Source organism: Anas acuta, chromosome 8, assembly GCF_963932015.1.
Source record: "Anas acuta chromosome 8, bAnaAcu1.1, whole genome shotgun sequence".
NCBI lineage: Eukaryota > Metazoa > Chordata > Aves > Anseriformes > Anatidae > Anas > Anas acuta.
The window spans coordinates 15,568,967-15,591,098 of NC_088986.1; the positions used below are offsets into that span (position 1 = coordinate 15,568,967).

The window sequence follows — 22,132 nt, forward strand, 5'->3', positions numbered from 1 at the left end:
CACAAATCTCAGCAGGAAGTACCACACAAATCTTTAAAATGTGGCAGTGCGTAGGAAGTACCTGCAGGATTTGATGCTCTTTTAACCTTTGCTGAGCTGCTGATCTTCAAACCGATCTTACAGCTGCTGAATTTCTCTCCCCAGAATTACAAGTGGCTGTTGTTTGTTGTTCTACTTTTATTTTACTTTATTTTACTTTATTTTACTTTATTTTATTTAACCGCTTCTTCTGCTCAGTGGGCACTGGTCCTGATGATTCCATGGCCATGTCACAGGGGACAGAATGTTGGCGGTGGCCATGTCACAGAGGGAGCCTGTGATGCAGCCAGCCCTGGCGGCTATAAAAGGGCTGCAGCAGGCCAGTCCAGCCAGTCCGGCCGAGGAGTAGCCAGATGAGTGTGGGCTGAGAAGGGAGAGGAGAGGCCCTCCATGGCAATGAAGGGCAGCCGCTCCCTTCCAGCTGTTTTTTTTTTTATTATTATTATTATAGATAGAATCCTGGAAAAGGACATAGCAAGACCATGGCTACAGCCTTCTTCCAGCACTCCGCTGGAGACGTGTCAACACTCTACAGGAGAGATCTCTGGACTCCATGGCCACATGATAAGGAAGGTCAACACCCAATCCCTTCCCATATTGTGCCGCTGGCACCAACCCCACTGATGTCAGGCCACATCACAGTGGGGCTGGTGACATGGTGGGCCCAGGAGACGCCTGGTATTAGACATGGCGGTTCTCTTGTTGCCCGTACTTGCTTGTCTGCTAGCCTCAGTGCTGGACACGGACGCAAGCCCATGACACGTCAACATTCTACAGGAGAGATCCCTGGACTCCATGGCCACTTGCTAAGGAAGGTCAACACCCAGTCCCTTCCCACATTGTGCTGCTGGCACCAGCCCCACTGATATCACGGCCACATCACAGTGGGGCTGGTGACAGGGTGGGCCCAGGAGGTGGGTGGCACAACACACAGAAAGAACGGCTGCGTGAACGGCTGTGTGGTGCTTAGCTGCTGGCTGGGGGAAACCACAACGACAGCAATTTAGTCATGTAACCAAATTAAAGCCAAAACTTTCAGCCCGGTCCTTGACGTGAATACGGAGTGAGGATCCGGATCCTGGCATTTATATGTGATAGTTTATATGTAGCCAAAGTAAATACTGCAGTCGGAGGTCATGGCGCTAGATTTTTAAAAGTCCAGCATAAAGAAGAGATCTCAGAAAAGCAAATTTAAGCAACATTAATGTCAAGCAAAGTCTTTCTGATTGCTATATTCTTTATCTGTCGTGACTAGACAGATGAAAACCTATGACGGCAATTTTGCCTTTTAGGTCATTTTTCTTTTATTTATTTATTTTATTTATGTTTATTTATCTTATTTTAACAGGCTCTGTACTAATTTTCCTCACAGAATGACTAGCAGAAATATGACCCTTACATGCCTTTTGTATTTAATTCATTAGGTCAACTCTTAACCACTAAGTCCCTTGTCAGGTTATTTCTATTAGCGATAAGGAGCAATGGAACCTTAAACATTGAAACCAGGTTGATGAGCCTATTCCACAAGGTCTCATGACTCCACACATATGAAGTGAAATCTGCCAGGTGGGGATCATTTGACCTTTGCTATATAGCAAGCATGAGGAGTTATGGGAAGAATTGCCACTCCAGGGGAGTTTGAGGTTCAGGTTACTTAGGGTACTTTTCTACTGTCCTTGTGAAATGGACTCAGTGTTCCCAAGTAGGCTGCTTTTTCTTTGTGTTTTCTACAATCTCTGTGAAATAGTTTTGGAGACTCTATGAGCTAGTAACATCAGTGGTGACTACTCAGAATGGGAAAACTCTGGTGGTGCTACTTCCCCGTGAAGCTGTTCGGCAGTAAGTCAACTTCAGAAGCTGGCAGGTAAGTGTTCCTGGGTTAAAAATTTGATTTGGGTTGGGGAGCTTGAGGACTTCTTTCACCTTGTCTGTTTCCAGTGAACTTAGATGGATTCTCAGCTGGTCTCCAGTCCTGGTCCCCGCTCCTGGTCCCCCCCAAGAATTTGCTCCAATACCTTCCCAGGGACAGAGGTGAGACTTACTTGCCTGTAGTTTCCCAGCTACTCCTTCTTGCCCTTCTTGAAGACCAGAGTGACATTGGCTATCCTCCAGTCTTCAGGCACATCTCCTGTTCTCCAGGACCTTTCAAAGATGATAGAGTGGTTTGGCGATCACCTCGGCCAGTTCCCTCAGCACACATGGATGCATCCCATTGGGGCCCATGGATTTGTGTGTGTTAAAATGTTCAAGTGTTCTTCAAGTATGTTAAAGTGTTCAAGTTCTTCAAGTCTTCAAGAGCAAAGACTGTTTAAATTAAAGTGGTTTGAGTTAAATGCTGCATACATGCTGTGCCATCTCAGGCATGGCCTGATGTTCCATTTCCCTGACTCTTGTGTGGGATTGTATTCTTTGGCAGGACAGACAGCTTACACTTTGGGGGCTAAGTCTTAAACTGCTGCAGTAAATTAACTAGACTTTGACCAGTATAATTATTATTTAATGAGTGTCCCCGACTCACTACGTCACGATTTTGTGTGTTGAATGCTGAGGTCTGAAGCCTGTAATGTCTGTTAAAATGAAAGCAGAATAGCAGGTGTTCCGCATCATATACAGTATCTGTATGAATCAGATGTTTGACAAACTACTCAATGCTGGTCATAAAGTTTGTAAGTCTGGCCCAACAGGTGCCTCACTGGTATAAGTAGATTTTCTGACTGAGATTACACCTGATAATTCATTATCTGATCAGTTTTCTTTCCTGAGTTACTTCACAATTTTGATAATTAAGAAATGGGAATTACCAGTTCTATGTGTCTGACGATATAACATTTGCTACAGATGTGTGTTTTCATCAAAACGTCTTGGAATCTGTCTTTGAATTGAGCACAGGGCATGGGCATGAATGCGTCTTTCCTGCTTTCAGCTGTAATTGCATATTATAGCTGTATCAGCATACATTTTTAAAATTGGACTTGAATAAGGACTTAGCTAATTTTTGAGGGATGGCTGCTGGTAAAGCAGACTTCTTCTAGCAATACTGTGAGATATGGTACACCACACTGCAGGTTTCAGATAATGAAGTTGCAGCCAATTATGTCTAAAATGGAAATTCTCATTTCCATAAAGTAATACCTATTTAAAAAGTAGCCTTCATTCCTGCTATTGGCCTTTTACTTGTCTTTTAACTACAGGGTGCAACTATATGAAAGTTGGCATGACTAAAACATTTTCCTATACTTGAATCAAAAGATAGCTGCTTCATATTTTTTATGTTTATGTATACTCAATGTGACCATAAATACCACGCATGAATGGTTCTTCCAAATTACATCATTTCAGAATATTTTTTGATGTGATATAATGTCCTAATATCAGTGGCAATCATCTGACATGACAGAACCTGGTAGTAGAATCAAGGCTTATCTAAAGTGAATCATAATTATGGTCACATTTGCTAGTTATATAACTAAACATATTATTTATTTTTAGAAAATATGCAAGACAATCATTAAAAATAAAATATGCAATTAAGGCTCCACTCAAAGTCATCATCCCAAGCCCATGCTGTTCACAAATTCACAACTATTTGGCCCCAGCTCTGCAAACTCACCAGCTCCACACCATACTTCAAGTAGGAGAACACCCTTGTTGGATGTAGAGCATGTTGCAGTCATGATTTTGCAAAGCAATCCTCAGGGCACAATGAGGAGGTTGTGTTCATCACTGGGATTTAAAAAGTATTTTTGTTTTTAGTACAAATAGCTTTGTCTCGAGAGAATTCTCAAAAAATAAATACTATATTTCCATATTAATGAGAATGTGCTTACATATTTAACACTTCACGTTTTATTCAATTTTTCATACTCTTATCCAGTGGTCTGTACGCATGTACTTAAGCAATGACAAATATAACAGAGCATGCACAAATTAAGAATGCTTTGTTATTAAGAGCAACAAACATCCCCATCTTTTCAGTAACTATCTTTTCTTAATCAATGTCCCATTCTTGAAAAGCGGATGCCTTGCACCATTCCCACAAGGAGCCAAGTACTGAATTACATGTGTTAACGGAAGAATAAGGCTGCCAAATAACAAAAGAAGCAAATGAATGTCATGAAAGGTCATTTAAAAAAAAAAGTTAGATATTCCAGCAATCAGACCTCTCATGAACATGAAAAAATTCTGGGATTCCTGAGGGTAAATTAGTTTTAGAAACTAGCAAAAAAATAAAGAGAAATACATATTCCAAAAAAAAAAAAAAAAAAGTAGGGAGCTTTGAATTTGCTACCTAAACTATAAATACTAGGATGTCAAACTATCTATTAAAGGGATTTTAATTAGAAATAAGCACCAAGTGGTACTTCTAAAAGTGTTTTTCTTTCAGTATTTTTTTTTAATTAAACTTCTATTTTTCTTTAGTTAACCATTTTGATTTCAGTGTTTATTTGGTACTTTGGAGCACTTTTAATTAGCTGGCTTTCTGCACCATTTCAGTAACATTTCCCAAATCTTTCAGGAAGTAATGCTTTCTTTCCCCATGCATGCTGTTTACCCATACTGTTGCTGTCTGGTGTGTAAGACTTCCCAGCATCATGTAACAAAGTGGAAATGAAGCACTGAGCTGCCCCTGAGTGTTTGGGACAGAACAAGGACCTTACAGTACAGGGGAGGACACAGTCTTCTTAACAACTACCCAGACACAAGAGAGTGATCCTTGTCCTGCAGCCTCAACCACCGTGTGTGACCGTGGGCACAATTCTAACAGGAGGAAAGGGGGAATGTGAATAAGGCATGTAAAATGACATGCTTTCCCAACGCATCACAGGGATATTGCATGCTAATATCTGCAGCTCTTGTAGACTGGTCTATGGATATTATGATCAAACAAATTTCAGCTGGAGCAATGCGCTAGCAGAGAGTACCATCACTATTCTTGGCTGTAACCGTGAGGCCAAAGTACACAAATGATCACCAGAATTACTCTGTTGTTATGTTTCTTCATTTTGTTTGAAGGAGGAAATCATGTGCTTTGCCAACATGACTCCCACCTCATTGCCACTGCCTCCACCTTACAAAATACTGCACCCCACCAGGTGTGCACACAGAGGGGCACACACACCAGAGCTGGCAGGCTGCACGTAGGCAGTGCTGCTGCAGAGCTCCTGCCCTGCTGGCTCCCGGCACGCTGCTCACTTCCAGATGTCCCTACAGAAACCATCTGGCTCTGCTGAATTAATGCCTTTCTGACCCTGATCTGCTGTGTCCTCTAAGAGTTTGTTTTCATTATCTCACATGAGCTGAAAATGAACTGTAAGCATTTTAAGACCTTACATAGCATTTTCCTATTTTTCACCCCTATACCTTTAATTACTTTTTACAGTCCAAACAAACTTGGGCCTATAATGAGCCAGACTCCCCTTTAGTGTCAATCAGTGGTGCTCTGCTACTTCAAACTTTCAGCGGCCAAAAAAACCCTCTAATCAACAGCACACAAAAGCACTCAAAATGGTATAATGTATTATGTAGTGCACGTCCTTGACGTATTTCAGGTAATGTTTCACCCACAGCTCCTACTGAAGTGACAGACATGCATGCTGCAGGTACAGGTTTTATTGGAAAGATGGATGTACCACACTGCCGCACATTTCACAGTGATGATGAAACATTTTGGAGCGATTCTCTTCCCCTTAGGGGAAGGTGTTTTTTTTTTTCGTTGTTGTTGTTGGTTGTTGTTTTTTTTGTTTGTTTTTGCTTGTTTCTTTTCTTTTTAATTTATTTTAATTTATTATTTTTTTTTACTTGTACTTTATTTGTACAGACAGGTATCCTGTAAATTTCTTTGACTCTTGTTCCCCAGCGGTCAGTATTGGGGCCTACCCTTTTTAGTATATGTATTGATGATTTGGATGAGGGAGTTGAGTGTACCCTCATGAAGTTTGCAGACAACACCAAGTTGGGGGGAAGTGGTGATCTGCCAGAGGGTAGGAAGGCCCTGCAGAGGGACCTGGACAGCTTGGATCGATGGGCAGAGGCCAATGCGATGAGGTTCAACATGGCGAAGGGCCGGGCCCTGCGCTTTGGCTGCAACAACCCCAGATAACGATACAGGCTTGGGGCAGAGTGACTGGAAGCTCTGCAGAGGAAAAGAATCTGCGGGTGTTGGTTGATGCTTGCCTGAACATGAGCCAGCAGGGTGCCTAGGTGGCCAAGATGGCCTACGGCATCCTGGCTTGTATCAGGAATAGTGTGGCCAGCAGGACCAGGGAGGTGATCATTCCCCTGTACTCTGCTGTGGTTAGGCCGCACTGTGGGCGGCTCGGGGGGGGGGGCTGGAGGGGAGCGGGGCGGCCCTGCCCCGCACACAGCCCCGGGAGCGGGGCAGCCCCCGCTGGGTCTCCCGGCCGCTGGGGTGCGGTGGTCGCGGCCTCCGCCGCGGGCCGTGGGCAGTGGCGCAGCGCTGAGGTGGTTCGGGGCCGTGTGGCCGGGCCCGGTCCGGCTGTGGCGGGGTGCTGGCCAAGTCCAGCTGCTGTTTGTGTGCCCCGCACGGCCTTGTGCCTGTATTGTGCAGCCCTAGGAGGGGGTTGGGTGCGTACCTGTGGTGGGGCTGTTTGTTTGGGTTTAACATTCGAGCGTATGAAAACAGCAAACTAGAAATTCGGGTTCCTCCATTTCACGTGGTAGAAAAAAACTGATTGTGTTTTATGTGTTATAGATGAAATGTTATTGATGCATTGATCTCCACTTTGCTGCGTGTTCAGAGCTTCATAAAATAGAAGTCGAGATGAAGAGCAGGGTGACGCAAATAAATGTAAGTATTCTTAAGCCTGAATTGTGGGGGTTGGTTATTCTGTTACTGGTGGTTAGAACCCCCCATGGGCTTCCTTGCTCTTAGGTTTGTCCTGACCTTTCTGATTGATGTGGCTTTTGATAGGGGTGCTTGAGGGATACGTTGATATCTTCTTGTATCTTTCCAGTCATGTGATTATAGTAGTGCTCCCTCATCTACCAAATAAGCCAGTTAGGAGAGGTGTGCTGTTTGGAAATTGATTAGGAAGGAGGCTGGTGGCTGTGGCTGTGGCAGGAAGCCTGGCCAAGAGCTGCAGGTGACTTCAACAAATATCGCTGGCTTTTGCATGGAGACATGGGAACTTGCAGTTTCAGCAGCATCCACAGTATTGTTTTACTCCTGCGAACGTTCGCTTATCTGTTAGGGTCTGCTTGTGCGAAGGCACATGCTGTGTGTGCCTAGAACTTGAGAATGGAGTCCTAAAAAGACCTGGCTCTACCCATGTGTTAAATACATATTGTATTTATGATATCTATATGATTTATGAAGTTGGAAATGATTTAGTAAGAAAGCAAATTATGATTAGGAAAAAAAAGAGGAAGGTGTAACAAAAAACATGTAATAAAGAGGATTCTTAGAAGAGGGAAAAGACACCAAAGTGGTAGAAATATGTTAATAGTATTGGATATGATGTGACAAAGTGTACAGTAACGTGTGGAGGAAGAAAGCAGTAAAGGATCAAAGGGAGACTGAAGATCAGCCTACCTTAGTCTCTGGTACTAATCAACAGTAGATGCCTCGGGAAGGTACTTTAATGGCTGCCCTGCTCTTCACAAGTGCGTTCCCAGTCTCCACCTACTTGCAGTTTCCTGAGCCAGATAGTTTCTTTGGTAACCTGTGTGATTTTTGGTTTTCTGTGTTCAGTCTGAGAGTCATGAACCCATGCCCAAACTTAAAATCTGGGTCATCCTGTAGCAGGGAATTCAGCTGCTTAAGCAGGCGTTATTTGGATCTAACTCTCCTTGTCATAAGTCTGACTGCTATAAGCTTTATTTGATGGCCTTTGCTTCTTGTAAGGGAGTAGGAGACTAAAGCCATGATATGCCTTGATGTCAAAATACGTATGTTCACACTGAGTATATTATAACATTGGGGCTTGATTTTTTTTTTCCCTGTTTTCTTTAAAGCATGGCTCCAGTCACGAAAGGAAAGAGGAATACAGTTCACGCCACAGAAGTTTGTCTCCAGAGGACAGGTAGAAATGACTGATTTATATAACCTATTATTTCATTTATGTACCTCCCATAGAGAGATGAGTCCAAAACAAAAAAAACTCTGTGCTTTTTATCTTTTTATTTATTACCATAACTGAGCAGTGAAAAATAACTGCAGGTTTAATAAAATACTTGCATGCCAAGAAAAGGGTAATTAAATAGACTTCTTGTTATAACTAATTATTTAAAAATTCCTTACTCATTTAGTTAAAATCTCAAGGGTCTCAAAAATGGAAATCAGATGCCAGCTTCTTTCTTTGACTCATTGCTGATACTACAACTGTTGCTTTAGAGCAAGCTTATGAAAGCCAGCAGAAATATCATTTGAAGGGCAGTCTACTGAGGCAGGAGATGAACTGCTAGCAATTTAATTTCATGTTTTAATTGGTATAAAACATCTTGTACCAAACAGAATGTCATTTTCAATAGTATGTTTTCTGTTTCACGCAACACCAGTAAAAGTAGGCGAAACGAATGCATACATCTTAAGAAATACCACATGCAGCATTTGCCTTTGGTATTTGATGCTATTACTGTTTGGCACATACTTCTAAGTTGTAGGAGGTGCTTCCTTTTACAGTGCTTTTCTTGATTAAGAAATATAAATATGTGAAACATATAAAATTATTCCCTGGCTGTCAACATGTTGTTATAAAGGGAGCATCTTCTATTTGAGTGAGGCATGTATTAAGACCCAGAGTGCACAGGTGGACTTGTTGGCATATATGTAAAAGATTGTTTTCAAGTAGATATTAATAGAATCACAGAATTTCTAGGTTGGAAGAGACCTCAAGATCATCAAGTCCAACCTCTAACCTAACACTAACAGTCCCCACTAAACCATATCCCTAAGCTCTACATCTAAACGTCTTTTGAAGACTTCCAGGGATGGTGATTCCACCACCTCCCTGGGCAGCCTGTTCCAGTACCTAACCACCCTTTCAGTAAAGAAGTTCTTCCTAACATCTAACCTAAAACTCCCCTGGTGCAACTTTAGCCCATTCCCCCTCGTCCTGTCACCAGGCACGTGGGAGAACAGGCCAACCCCCACCTCACTACAGCCTCCTTTAAGGTATCTGTAGAGAGCGATAAGGTCGCCCCTGAGCCTCCTCTTCTCCAGGCTGAACAAGCCCAGCTCCTTCAGCCACTCCTCGTAGGACTTGTTCTCCAGGCCCCTCACCAGCTTCGTCGCCCTTCTCTGGACAAAGAGAATAGCATAGCCTTTTACTGAGAACTTTGTTTTTTTGGGTTGTGAATAGGCATATAGAGCGGGACAGGTCTCCATCTCCCAGAAGAAGAAGATACTCTGATGACAGCAGGTATGATCAGGAATATTCAAGAAGGGACTACTACGATGACAGAACTTCAGAAGGAAGGTGAATACCAATCCATGTTTTTTAATCAGTATGGAAGTACTGATTTTTAAAGAATAAAAGACAAAAACTTCTCACAAACATTTTCATTGCCTTTTTTCTGTCTCCTTAGAAGGACGGAAAGAGGGAGAGACAGACATTATGAGAAGTGGGAGGAAAGAGAATCTGATCGAAGGAAGCAGAGAAGACTCTCTTCCCCTGATCGTAGAAGTCCAGAGAGATCAACAGTTCAGAGCTCGCTTGCTCATGATGAGGCCACATCAAAGAAAAAGAAAGAAGAAGTGGATCCAATCCTTACTCGCACAGGTGGCGCATATATTCCACCTGCCAAGCTCAGGATGATGCAAGAACAAATCACTGATAAAAATAGGTGAGTTGATGGTAAAGGATTTTAGGAAATGTTGGTGAAAATGGGATACCTTTTGTGGGCTGTAATGATTCTTCTGAAGGTACAGTTTTCTCAGAAAAACAGCTGTGAGCTGTCTCCTTGTAGTCTTCTTCCTTCTTGTCTCTTGGGAAAACAGTATAACACCAACCAGTCAAACAAGACAAAGAAAAAAAAAAAAAGCAAACAATAACAAAAAAAAAAAAACAACAACCAGATTATGACTATATGCACTTCTGCTGTTAATGGAGAAGTAGAATACAGAGCATAAACAGTTTTTTTTTTTTTTTTTTTTTTCGTAATACCGCAGAAAACCAAACATGCTGGGTTAATACCACATCTGTGGAGAACTACATTTTCATATATCATGTTGGTTTTGTAGGTTCCTGGTAGTTAAATGTATAACTGTGAACTGACCTTCACATTTATGCAGTGAATGTTTTCTTTGCTATGTTATTTAATACAGCTTGCCTTCATGCTTTTATATAACACTCTACAACAATACTGCCTTAAACTTACATATTAATCATTTGTGATACCTTTGTAATAGCTTGGCATATCAGAGAATGAGTTGGGAAGCCTTGAAGAAGTCGATCAATGGTCTTGTCAATAAAGTGAATGTTTCTAATATAGAAAATATCATTCATGAGCTCCTTCAGGAAAATATTGTTCGGGGAAGGTAAGCGATAAAATATTTTAAAGCATCTCTCTTGTCTTTGTGTTAATAGGTATATTGTTCACTTGTGCATCACTCTGTGTGCTTAGTATATGGATACTGGTCTGATTTTAAAATTCCTTAAATACCTTAGGCTGTATCGTCCAGTGTAGAGGAGCTCCCTACTTGGGAAAAGGGACTGGGAGTGGGGGAGGTAGAGGAAGTGCTGTATGCTTGGAAGAATAAGACAGTACAACAGATGATAGCTTTCCTTTTCACAGTAGTTTTACATGCTCATTTTTCTTGAATGTTTTGAAACTTACATGTCTGTGTCTATTTACTTCTGTATTACCAGATTTTATCTGGAGCTAAATATTGTCTGAAAATACACTTTTTACTACAGCTGTTCGACTAGATTGTTTTCCACCTTTATCTTTGCCATTGTAATGTGGAGAAATGATTACTGTGCTCCTGGAGATCACTACTAAGTCATGGCAACCGCATAAGTAAATGCGGTCTGAACTAGACTATTTTCACTTGTGTCTGAGAGCATCTAAGTTTCAAAACAAAATATTCTGTTCCTGTACACCAGTATAAAGTGATTATTTCCAACTGATGACTTCTGATTTAAGTACAAATAAGCTGATGCAGTTTGAATTTAGATCTGTGTAGGGTTTCTTTTGAAAGACAGTCGAATTTCAATTGACCATAGACAAGACAGTTGTTTTTCAAGTATGTACTTTAAAGATTTATGTTGCGAGGGTTTTTTTCTTGTCTCCCTTTTGTTATAGAATTTGCATGTTGTTGCATTAGCTTATCTACTACTGCACTAGAAAAAGTATATCTGAGAGGTCTCAGAAGATTCTTTTCAGACTTCATTATTGAAATATACATAGGATGATGTAATAACTTATAAGCCAAGCTCGCTGCTTTTATTTATTTCGGTTCTAAAAAGGTGATCTTGTGTTTCAAAACATAGTTACGATGCTGAAGAATGCAGGTTCATCTGAGAAAATCATTGAAAAGTATTATTTTGCCTATTCTGGTTTTGCTAAGCATTCAATTTTATTATTCCTAGGTAGATCTTTTAAGGATCTTTCATGAAAATATAATTTTGATTTCCCATCTAGTTTTGCTTGCTTACGTTATTCAGTATTTTGGATCATAATTCTTCATTGTAAATAGTTTCAGAGCAGATGTTTTTTCTGTCACAAAGCGATTTTTGCTATTTCCAATGAGGGGGCTGTGGAAGAAACAGCACAGTCATACAAATTTAAAAGCTTAAGAGCCTGCAGTGTGGTTAAAAATAGGATAATTGCAGGTTACAAGATAGAGACTTTTTAAGTGCTTACCACTTAAAAAGATACCTTTAATAGGCATAATATTTGAATGATATGGTGCTAGTTTAAGAGTTTCTGGGTTCAGTCATGTTTGGGAAACTTGATTTTTGCAGAACGCCATTTGTTGCACAATAAACAACTGATAGAAGGATACCAGACTGTCATTTTCAAACTGTTCTAACAATGCAATCCTATTTTATGATACGTACTGCATAAAAGTTTTTTCTTGTAATAAAACATTTATGTATTTTTACAGGGGGTTGCTGTCTAGATCCATTCTGCAAGCTCAAGGTGCCTCTCCAATTTTTACCCATGTTTATGCAGCTCTTGTGGCAATTATCAATTCCAAGTTTCCAAATATTGGTGAATTGATTCTCAAGAGGTTGATACTAAATTTTCGCAAAGGATATCGCAGAAATGATAAGGTATGTAAAATGTCAAGAAGCAGCATTCTGATATATAGTTCTTCTGTGCTGAACTTCTACCGTGTACATTCAAATGATGTACTTGGAAGGAACGCAGCTGAGACGTGTGGGTTGGGACCCATCATTATATTTGACTTAACATGTTGACTTAACATAAGTACATGAAGCACAGTAGTATTAGAGTATCACGAAAGCTTGACAACCTATTTCATGTTGGAACTGTGATGTTTTTTATTTGAAAATATGTAGTCCTAATTGTAGAACATACCAAAATATTTATTTTCATGACTTAATTTGACTGATACGCACAAATCTTTAGTAAGAGTGTCTGACTTGTAAGTTTTTCTTCTGTATAAGATGCATTGTAATTTCCTGATGCATTGTAATTTCCTGCTCTATTTTTTTGCAGCAACTCTGTCTAACATCTTCAAAGTTTGTTGCACATCTGATGAATCAGAATGTGGTATGTTACTATTTGATCCATACTTTGTATGGCTATTCTTGTATTTATTTTTTAGTTTCAAGACAATGGTAGCCCAAGTGAAGATGTTTTCTCTATTCTAAAGGTTACAGTATTTGCTGTAAGTGCTTAGGACCTTTTTTAGAAAAGACGTTCTATCTGGTAATTTGGCTATGATGTTTTCACTTGCCATTGCACTTATGCTTCAGAGTTTCCCAAAACTTCATGTATGTGTGTAGACTAGTATTCCAATAGTTTGCTTTTTTTCAAAGGCTGAGTCTGGGGCTCTGTCCCACAGATCTTAAACAGAGTTTTCTCACAATGCTGTAATCTCACGCAGTCTTAAGCATCTTTGTAGGCAGAATTAGATTCAGTTGTATTTAAATCAAATTTGAATCTATTTGTATGCCACTATCTTCTGTGTTATAAATACCAGGATTTCTACCTCAGTTAAATGGGATACCCCAGTTTAAAACATTAGTTTCTTCTTTAATAAAATTATGTATATTCCCAATGGTTTTCTAAAAGACTGAAAGAAACAATCTCATATATGCCATTTGCTTACATACATGAGCCTGGAAGATTGGCTTGATTATAGACACGATTCACTTCCAAAACTAGTATTTTACATCCAGGTAGTTTTAGTAATGTGTTATTTTATTTGCTTGTTGGAAATACATTCTGTTTTTCTTAGTGGCAAAATGTTTTTCATTGCTTGCTCACCAGAGTGTAGCCACATTTTGGTAGTATTGTCATTGACTATGGAGATGGTGTATGTACAGATAGCAAAATAGTATTTGAAATGTTGACTACATCTTAATTAGCTTTGTCCAGCGTGTTGTCTTGTGTATGCATGATTAAACAAGAGTCATGTGACATCCTCAAAGGCTAGACTTCTCAGTCAAGTAAATCACTACTAATTGTGGAACATTGTAATCTCATGTTATTTACTGATATTCTTTTTACAGGCTCATGAGGTTTTATGTTTGGAAATGCTCACCTTGCTTCTTGAAAGGCCTACTGATGACAGTATTGAAGTAGCAATTGGGTTTCTTAAGGAGAGTGGGCTCAAATTAACTGAAGTTTCTCCTAGAGGTATTAATGGTAAGTATAATTAGCAATAACATTAGGGTTTGTTTTTGTTTGTATTAGAAAGTCCTTTTTCATATTAACATTTCTGTCTATTTTGAAAGCAATCTTTGACCGTCTTCGACACATCCTGCATGAGTCTAAAATTGACATGCGTGTTCAGTACATGATAGAAGTCATGTTTGCTGTACGGAAAGATGGCTTCAAGGATCATCCAATCACTCCAGAGGGATTAGATCTAGTGGAAGAGGAGGATCAGTTTACTCATATGTTGCCATTAGAGGATGAATACAACCCAGAGGATATTCTTAGTAAGTTAGAAATGGGAGATACTTCTGTGATTGTATTCCCCAAGAATATAAACTGGAGATGTAATTTGCAGTATTTTTCTTCACTGATGTATTTTAAAGATTCTCTTTTTATTTTAAAGATGTTTTCAAGATGGATCCAAACTTTATAGAAAATGAAGAGAAATATAAAATGCTCAAGAAAGGTAGGTGTGTATACACATTTCATATATAACAGAGGTATTAAGTATTTTACATGTATAATGTGTGCATATTTATGTCTATAGATACTTATATACGTTTATAAATGTAAACTATTTATTTAATTATTCATTTAATAATTAATAATTAATAATTAATTTAATTATTCAACTGTTACCAATTTTATTATTTAACAGCAGGTGGTATCTGTATCCCAAATAACTGTCTTTTAGTTCATGGTACACCTTTACAGTGTATTCCTGCTGTCTTCTTCAGTGTTGTTTCTGCAACTATGTATCATTCAGTTATGACATACCTTGTCCACCTGAGACACTCCTTCGCTCTTAGGTGTTGGAACAGGTGTTCATTAATGGTGAAACTACTGTGATACTACATTTCTTTAATCTGGGATACTGCTCTTTCAGAAATCCTTGATGAAGGTGACAGTGAATCTGAACCAGATCAAGAAGCTGGAAGTAGTGAGGAAGATGAAGAGGAAGATGAAGAGGAGGATGAAGATGGTAAGTGTGTGACTGGCAGCTTGGAGACCTATTGTGCGTGTGTTTTTTTTGTAGGTGAAACAGGAAAGGAGACCTTAACTTCTGTTACACGCTTTCCAAAACTAAGAATGTTGCAATATTGAGGGAGGTTTTAATACAAACTTATTCCTAGATCTAAGTATTTAATACTAGCAAGTAGTATTCCATTCCATCCGGTATTCCTTCTGTTTAAAAGGAAGCATTCAGCATAGACAAAACGAGAGAGATCTTTGCTTGATTTTTCTTGACCTTATCAATTTAATTCAAGAAGATCCTTGCAGACCTAAAATGTTAAAAATAACTTACATGAAAATGCTAACTTAAACAAACAAACAAACAAAAACTTTATGGTCATGTCTAGTGTTATATCTTGTTATTAACTTGCTTTTGAAATCAGATTAGGTTTTCTTAAAAATGTATGTACATCTTTTGTTTATATCTCAGTTCTGTTCAGCCCCCTTGCTTGATCTGTGCCAGTCCTCTATTCATGTGTTTTCATATACTGTTGTATATACGTTGTTTCAGTTCGGTTGTATTATATACATTAGTGTAGAGTCTGTAACTGAAAAGCAAGCAAAGTGCTATTCTTGTAGAGTACTTAGAATGAAATTTCCTCACTACTTTAGCAGAGTATTTTACAGTAGAGCAGAACTTCCACAGAACCTCTGGCTGACTGGAGGGGTCAAGGAAGGGAAGAGCATGAGAATTCACAGGATGTTTATGCTATTGCTAAACTTTAAAGACTGAAGGAATAGTGAATAGAGGTGTTTCTGGAATGGTTGTGGTTTGGAATAATAGATTTTTCTGCTCTTGATTCAGGAGAAAAAAGGACTTTGCAGAATGTATTCTACATGTAGTGGAAATAAAAATTCTCTTGTAAAATACAGGAAGACCTATATAAAGCATTGTATAGTTACATTATTCAGAAAATACTTTGTTAATAACGTAAGCAAAGAATGTTAAACCCAGTGGTGCAATTGCTAAATCAGGTTTTAGGATTTCAAAGGAATCAAACTCTTAAAATTTTATCTAAATATTTACCTGTTGGTCAATAATAGGTAACAAACACTGCTTTTTTATTTTCCCCCCTGTAAAAGAAAAAAAAATATATATATATATCACACACAAAGTTGCTAATTACAAATATTTAAGACTATAAAAAGTATTGCATAGTGTGTTACAGACCTAATAAAAACAGATGTGTTATAAGAGATTACTTAGACCTGCCTTGATGTTTTGCTATTTCAAACTGCTTTTCTTTTCCCAGGCCAGAAAGTTACAGTCCATGACAAAACAGAAATTAACCTGGTCTCCTTCCGTCGTACAATTTATCTTGCTATTCAGTCAAGGTAAAGGTTTATATAATTTATATTCAAGTGCTTTTCTTTTGACGTGGTGGAAATTGAATGTTCTTTTTTCTTTAAATTGTATGCTAAATCAGGATTTAAGAAGTTCAATACAGAGCCCGATCTGATAGTGTAAAGCAGACTATTGTTTGACAAATGGGTAGATGAGTTATCATCCTAAGATAAATTCATTTTGTTTAAAGTGTTTATGAAATTAGCGTGCTGGGACTTTTCTATTAATATTGCTGTAATCAGAATTGTTTTAGTGAACAAAGGTCAGTGGTTTTTATTGTAGTTACATTGCACGGATAAGGAGAATTTTTTTTATCTTATTATAGCTTAGACTTTGAAGAATGTGCTCACAAATTGCTGAAGATGGACTTCCCCAAAAGTCAAACTGTAAGCCTTGCTTTTTATTCTTTTTTGTTATTAACATGATTATAAAGTAGTCCTTTGGTAGTATATAGAATACTTCCTTGTCCTGAGACCCAGTTGCTATAAAGAGCGGATGAACAGGCAGTCTCCTTACAGGTGTTTCTCATAATGTCTTTAAACTGTTAGAGCAAATAGGCTGATACCTGTTTCTTAAAATGCTTTTTTTTTTTTTTTTTCACACAGTTTCTACTTTCTATCAAGCAGCTTAAATGTTTAAGGCCTATTTGAAAATGCTGGTTGGTTGGACTGTTGGAAGAGTTAAGCTCTAACAAAAGTACTGTAGCATGGCAGACATTCTCAGCATTTTGTCCCTGAAAGAGGAGTTGGAGACAATACTTGAAGGCAGCTGTGAACATTGTCAGTGGAGCTAGGACTAAAAGAATGAATTGTGGTTTTGCTTCTACAGTGTTCTGAATAATAGTGTGTATTGATTTAAAACAACTTGGGTATGGATGATTTATTGCCATCTTCTCAGAAAGAAATTGTTTGCAGACACTGTTTAAGATCAATTGGTATGTTTTCAAGTAAAGGAAATTGTTCCTCAGTCAGTAAGTAATTTACATGAAAGCATATGAAGAATTCAGATGACTGCTGTGTATTTTCTTATTTAATTCTGTGCATGGAGTATTTCAAGTCTACCTAAATGAAATACTAAGCACACATAGGATTATGGCTTCCCATGAAACCATAACCTGAAGGATTCTAAGTAGAGGAAAGAAATCCTGTTTTGCAGCAAATCAGTTCAGCTATAGGGAGAACAATCTAGAATATATATGCTACATCATACAATGAAGGTATAAATTGAGTAATGCTGCTTATTGAGTAATTGCTTTGCAAAATACTTCTCAAATGTTGGTGTTTAATACCACTGCAGTCTATCAACTACCAGCTATTCTGTGATCAAGATCTACAAAGTAAATGTATTTAAAAAGAAAACAAAAACAAAACAAAAGCACCACAACATAAGTCAGAATCTTAGGTATGTAAATCAGACTCTTTTTTTACCACTTAATTTGGGAAGACTAGGTGTTTTTGAGATTTAATATTTGCTGCCAGGATACTTGCTTTTACTTTCTGTGAATGCCTTACTTGCTGAAAATAAAATATCCCAAGATGCACAAATGCAATGAAGGTGTTACTTTCCATGTAGGACTAATCTATAGGGTACTAATTTACTGAATGTGAATCTTTTTACGTTACATAATTGTATGAATTGTATGTGCTTTATAGAAATAAAAATGGAAGTTTGGGCTTTGAGAAACTTGGTATTTCCCCTACTAATCAAAATTTAAAATACAAGAACAACAGAATACTCCTTGGCACTGCAGTGTACTACAGGATAGTGATGAGAATGTCAACAACTTTTTTTTGTTTTTATTTAGTAAGCTGTTTTTCTCTGACTTGAGGTGGAGACACTTCTTATTTTTGCTATGAAATGCTGCTTTTTCAGAAATAAATGATGCTGTTAAACAGAAGCATCAGTCTTCTATTTCCTATCTGATTTGCATGCATTTAATTTGTAGTCTTCTTCAGCTGTATATTCTCCTTCCTGAGACTACTCACCTAAACCTCATCTTTTTTTTTTTTTTTTTAATGCTCCTTTCTTTTGGATGCAAAGTTTCTATGCCTCAGTGTCTATTATTCTTTATCTAACCCACCCTTTCTTTCTACAATTTTGTATTGCAAGTTTACAGGCAGTTTTTCCTTTTTTGATCTTTAACATAGGGTTTAAGTTTTTTTTTTTTTGTTGATTTGATGCATTTTGGTATGCTCTGCTCTGCACCGTTTAGCAGTAGCACTGAAGTACTTAGTATGTAAAATATTCAGATTTTTTTTTTTCTTTTTTGTTTGGCTTGTAAGGAAAAAAAAACATTACTGATATTCTTTACAGTAAATTTAATAAGAGACTTGCTTTTCTTAAGTGCTAAGGGACCAACTGCTGCCTGCAGATCAGAAGTTGAAGAGCTTTGTTGTAGTCTCTTCTAGAGCCTGTGACAAGCTGTTCTAAACAAGCCTTTCAGTTAGCTCTTAAGCATATGTTTGTTGGGCTATTTCTGTTTTTAAAAAGTACTGTTATTATCTGTGTTAAAACTGCATTAATGTAATGCATTGCCAAAGAAAAATAAATTAAAACTAGTAGAGGAATATGATATTACCAGTTTTCTGGCTTCTGAACTACAACGAAAGCAAAAAGGAAGCCTGTTTAAAATGTCAGAAATAGGCTTTTCAGTTTGCTTTCCCTTAACAGATTTTTGTTGCCTCTGCTCTTGGACGAGCATGTTTCAGTTTCTGGTGGTTTTAGTTAAAAGGATTTGAGAATCTTCATGGTAGTACAGATCTAGACAGAAAGAAAGAAGCGCTTAACTAGAGAATCATTCCTTCTTTAGTGCATGAGGAATGCAGAGCTTTTTCTGGAAGATCTTACTGCATACAGACTACTTAATTTCAAAAGGATTTAAGCATTGTTCAAGCTGAGAGCATAAAGTGTTCTTCCCTTGTTGCTCAGCCCACAGTGGTGGGGAAAAAATACACCTTGTTCTTGCTCTTTAGAAGTTTGGCTAAATTAGGTTTGGCTTCTATTTGTTCTTTTCAGTGGTTGTGATGTGATGTGAACATTGGTTTACAGCAAAGTTTGGAACTTCAGTAAATTAGCCTCATCTGTAAGAGTCCTGGTCCCCAGTCCTGGTCCCCGTGGCATCCCAAGCAAGCTGCTCCAATACCTTTCCAGGGACACAGGTGAGACTGAATGACCTGCAGTTTCCCAGATCCATCAGAAAATTGTCCTCAACGCATATTAGGAACAGTCCTGGTCCCCAGTCCTGGTCCCCAGTCCTTTTTACTCAAAAGCTCTCCACCTGTCCATCACCCTCCCCCAGCTGGAGCTGGGTACACTCTAATTGCTTCCTCGCATAAGGGCAACCCCACCCCCTCGCTTCCCCAGCCTGTCTCTCCTAAAGAGGATGTAGCTCTCCATGATTGTGTTCCAGTCATGTGAGCTGTCCCACCACATCTCAGTGATCGCAACGAGATCGTGGCCCTGTGTCCGAACGCAAGACCTAGAGCTCATCCTGTTTATTTCCCACGCTCCGTGCACAGGCCCTTTAGGGAAGCAGCAGGTACAGTTACCCCGGGGGGATGCAAGAAGAAGATACTGGACAGGGGATTGGGAACGCTACCTTCTCTGAGGAGCCCTCAGACAATCCTATGGGAGAGCTCAGAAGTTTTTCCCTGTCTTCAACAGTGACAGTGGTGTGAAATGTGTTCATCTGATCCGTGGCAGTATGGAACAATGCTAGGGCTGCATGGTATGAGGAATGTGACCTTCTGTCCTACAGATCCTTCTATAAGCACAAGTCTAAGAAAAACAGAGGGGTTAATGTACATGTATGTAGTTCTTGTACCTTGCAAAGGAATGTTTTAGCAATTCGTGTCAATAGAGAGCTTGAAGGGAAATGTATTTGTAGGCTTTTACTTGAAGTCTCTGATATCTGGAGGGGGTTCAGAATAGCTGCTAACTATTATGACTATTGCATGGGACACTATGCAAGTCTCTGGTATCTGGCCAGGAGACTAAGGAGACGGGGAAAGCTGAAGAACGACTAAATGACAAAGTTTGCAGGGGATGCTGCACAAGTCTCTTACAGCCAAGCTGGACAAAGGAGAAGGACCAGAGGAAGGAAGACTATGAGCCTTCCGCATGAGAGACCCCCAGAGGGACCACCGGAGACTGTTACGCGTGCTCCAGTAGGAGGGTTTGGATTCCGGAAACTAATTATAATAACCCTGTTTTTTTTAGAAGCAGTAATGAACATGTGTTAGCCTAGGAGCATAAAAATCAGCTGCTTGATGTAACTGGTGTGCGTCCTGGTGGAGCAGAGACTCCCAGTGCACCCAGCACTGTTTGCTTACCTCTATTCCTTTAATAAATTGTAAACTTTGATTATAGTCCTATTTTGAAGACTGAGCCATTTATAAGAGTAGTGAGGACTTTGCCCAGCCCTTCTCTGTCACCTTTAGCTCCCCTCCCTTCCCCCATCAAACCTAGTTTAAAGCCCTGGTAATCAGCCCAGAGAGCTTGCTCCCCAGCACACTTGTGCCCACTTGCCCAGTCCTGGTCCCCAGATTTTTGCGCCAGGAACATGATTCCACAGAGCCTTCAAGCCTTTCTGTAGCTTTAAAGATGCTGAAATGGTCCCTGGCTTAAGAAGAACTAGTTCCCCGCCTGGCACTACAAATCATTGCTTAGGGCTAAAAGCTGAGTCCCTTGTCTGTTACGTGAACAGCCAGGGAGACTCGGACTCCCTTCTCTGTTGAGTTTGGTGCTGCCTAGCCTTAACTTTTTCAGTACTTGGTAGTGTCCCCCAGGCTCTCGTATTTTGAGAGGGATTGCACTCCCCTTACATCATATGGGAATCCCAGTTTTCTGTCTCAAGGGTGAATGGTGTAAGGCACTTCTGAATCATTGCAGGTTGTTGTTGTTGTCCATTGCCGTGTAAATTAAGGTCATGCAAGTACCTTCTACCGTTTCTTCTTCCCTTTCATTTGTTGTCTGGTTTCTACCAAATATTAACATATTTGGTGAAATGCCTTAAAACAACATTACTTTCTAATTAACAACTTTTTTTTTTTCTCTCTAGGTCTGCCAGTAGCTGACAGAGTAGAAAGGTGTGCCTCTCTCTCTTTTTTGTATAGAGTTAGAGGCAAGCCTGATATCCAGCCAAGATGGACAAAGGAGAAGGACAAGGACAAAGCCTGGGAGGAAGACTATGAGCTTTCAGCATGAGAGACCCTCAGAGGGACCACCGGGGACTGATATGCATGTGCCAGTGGGAGGGTTCGGAATCCAGGAACTAATTATAATAACACTGCCTTTTCTAGAAGTAGTAATGAACATGTATTAGCCTAGGAGCAGAAAAAGCTGCCGCCTGATGTAACGTGTGTGCGTGTTGGAGGAGCCCAGACTCCCCGCGCACCCAGCGCTCTTTACTTGCCTTTTATTAACCCCATAAATAAATCTCATAAAGCTAAGTTGACTCGGAATTTATAACAGTATGATGAAAAGTGTTGCACTCCAAGTTGGGAAGGGGAGAGGAAAATGCTCATGTATACGTGAGAATTGTACTCAGCTGATTACACCTTTGCATACACCTTTTAAGGGAAAACTTTAGACCCGAGAAGCAACAGGCAGTTTTCTATGTTTCTTGATATGATAACATGATATATGATATAGGTATGATATCAAAGGATGATATCATACCTGTAGTCTGCTGCAGGCTGAAAACTAGCATGTGTCTTAGGTACCGTTTTATGCCTTTGCTTTTGCTACTACATCCCTGTAAGCCTTCAGAAGAGAAATGAAATCACCCTACCAGAAGAAACACCGTCCAGAAGACACTTGAGTTTTTAGGGCCTGAATTCTCACTGAAACCAAAGGCAGGGATCTTACTGACCTGAGGAAAGAGGCTTTAATCTCTCCTGGCTTATTTACTCCTGAAGG

General features: G+C 39.4%; 1 protein-coding gene and 1 long non-coding RNA gene across 8 annotated transcripts; both read left to right on the forward strand.

The window, feature by feature from the left end:
• Positions 1–1,319: 1,319 nt before the first annotated feature.
• On the forward strand, positions 1,320–4,505 carry LOC137860358 (uncharacterized). The gene is made up of 3 exons (XR_011098858.1): positions 1,320–1,903; positions 1,978–2,070; positions 2,152–4,505. It is a non-coding gene; the product is annotated as an uncharacterized lncRNA (long non-coding RNA).
• Positions 4,506–6,347: 1,842 nt separating this feature from the next.
• On the forward strand, positions 6,348–21,663 carry LOC137860353 (pre-mRNA-splicing factor CWC22 homolog). 7 transcript variants are annotated; one of them, XM_068690517.1, is made up of 16 exons: positions 6,348–6,624; positions 6,752–6,847; positions 8,014–8,081; positions 9,360–9,476; positions 9,586–9,843; positions 10,409–10,537; positions 12,110–12,278; positions 12,688–12,741; positions 13,707–13,842; positions 13,932–14,138; positions 14,258–14,320; positions 14,741–14,836; positions 16,122–16,203; positions 16,539–16,599; positions 20,202–20,379; positions 21,273–21,663. In XM_068690517.1, the coding sequence occupies exons 2-15, from the start codon at positions 6,821–6,823 to the stop codon at positions 20,334–20,336; spliced, it is 1,602 nt and encodes a 533-aa protein (XP_068546618.1). In that variant the 5' UTR covers positions 6,348–6,624; positions 6,752–6,820; the 3' UTR covers positions 20,337–20,379; positions 21,273–21,663. The 7 variants fall into 7 exon arrangements, with proteins under 7 accessions (XP_068546618.1, XP_068546617.1, XP_068546619.1 ...); XM_068690516.1 differs by lacking the exon at positions 6,348–6,624 and having other exon boundaries at positions 6,631–6,847; XM_068690518.1 differs by lacking the exon at positions 6,348–6,624 and having other exon boundaries at positions 6,631–6,847; positions 9,589–9,843.
• Positions 21,664–22,132: the final 469 nt, after the last annotated feature.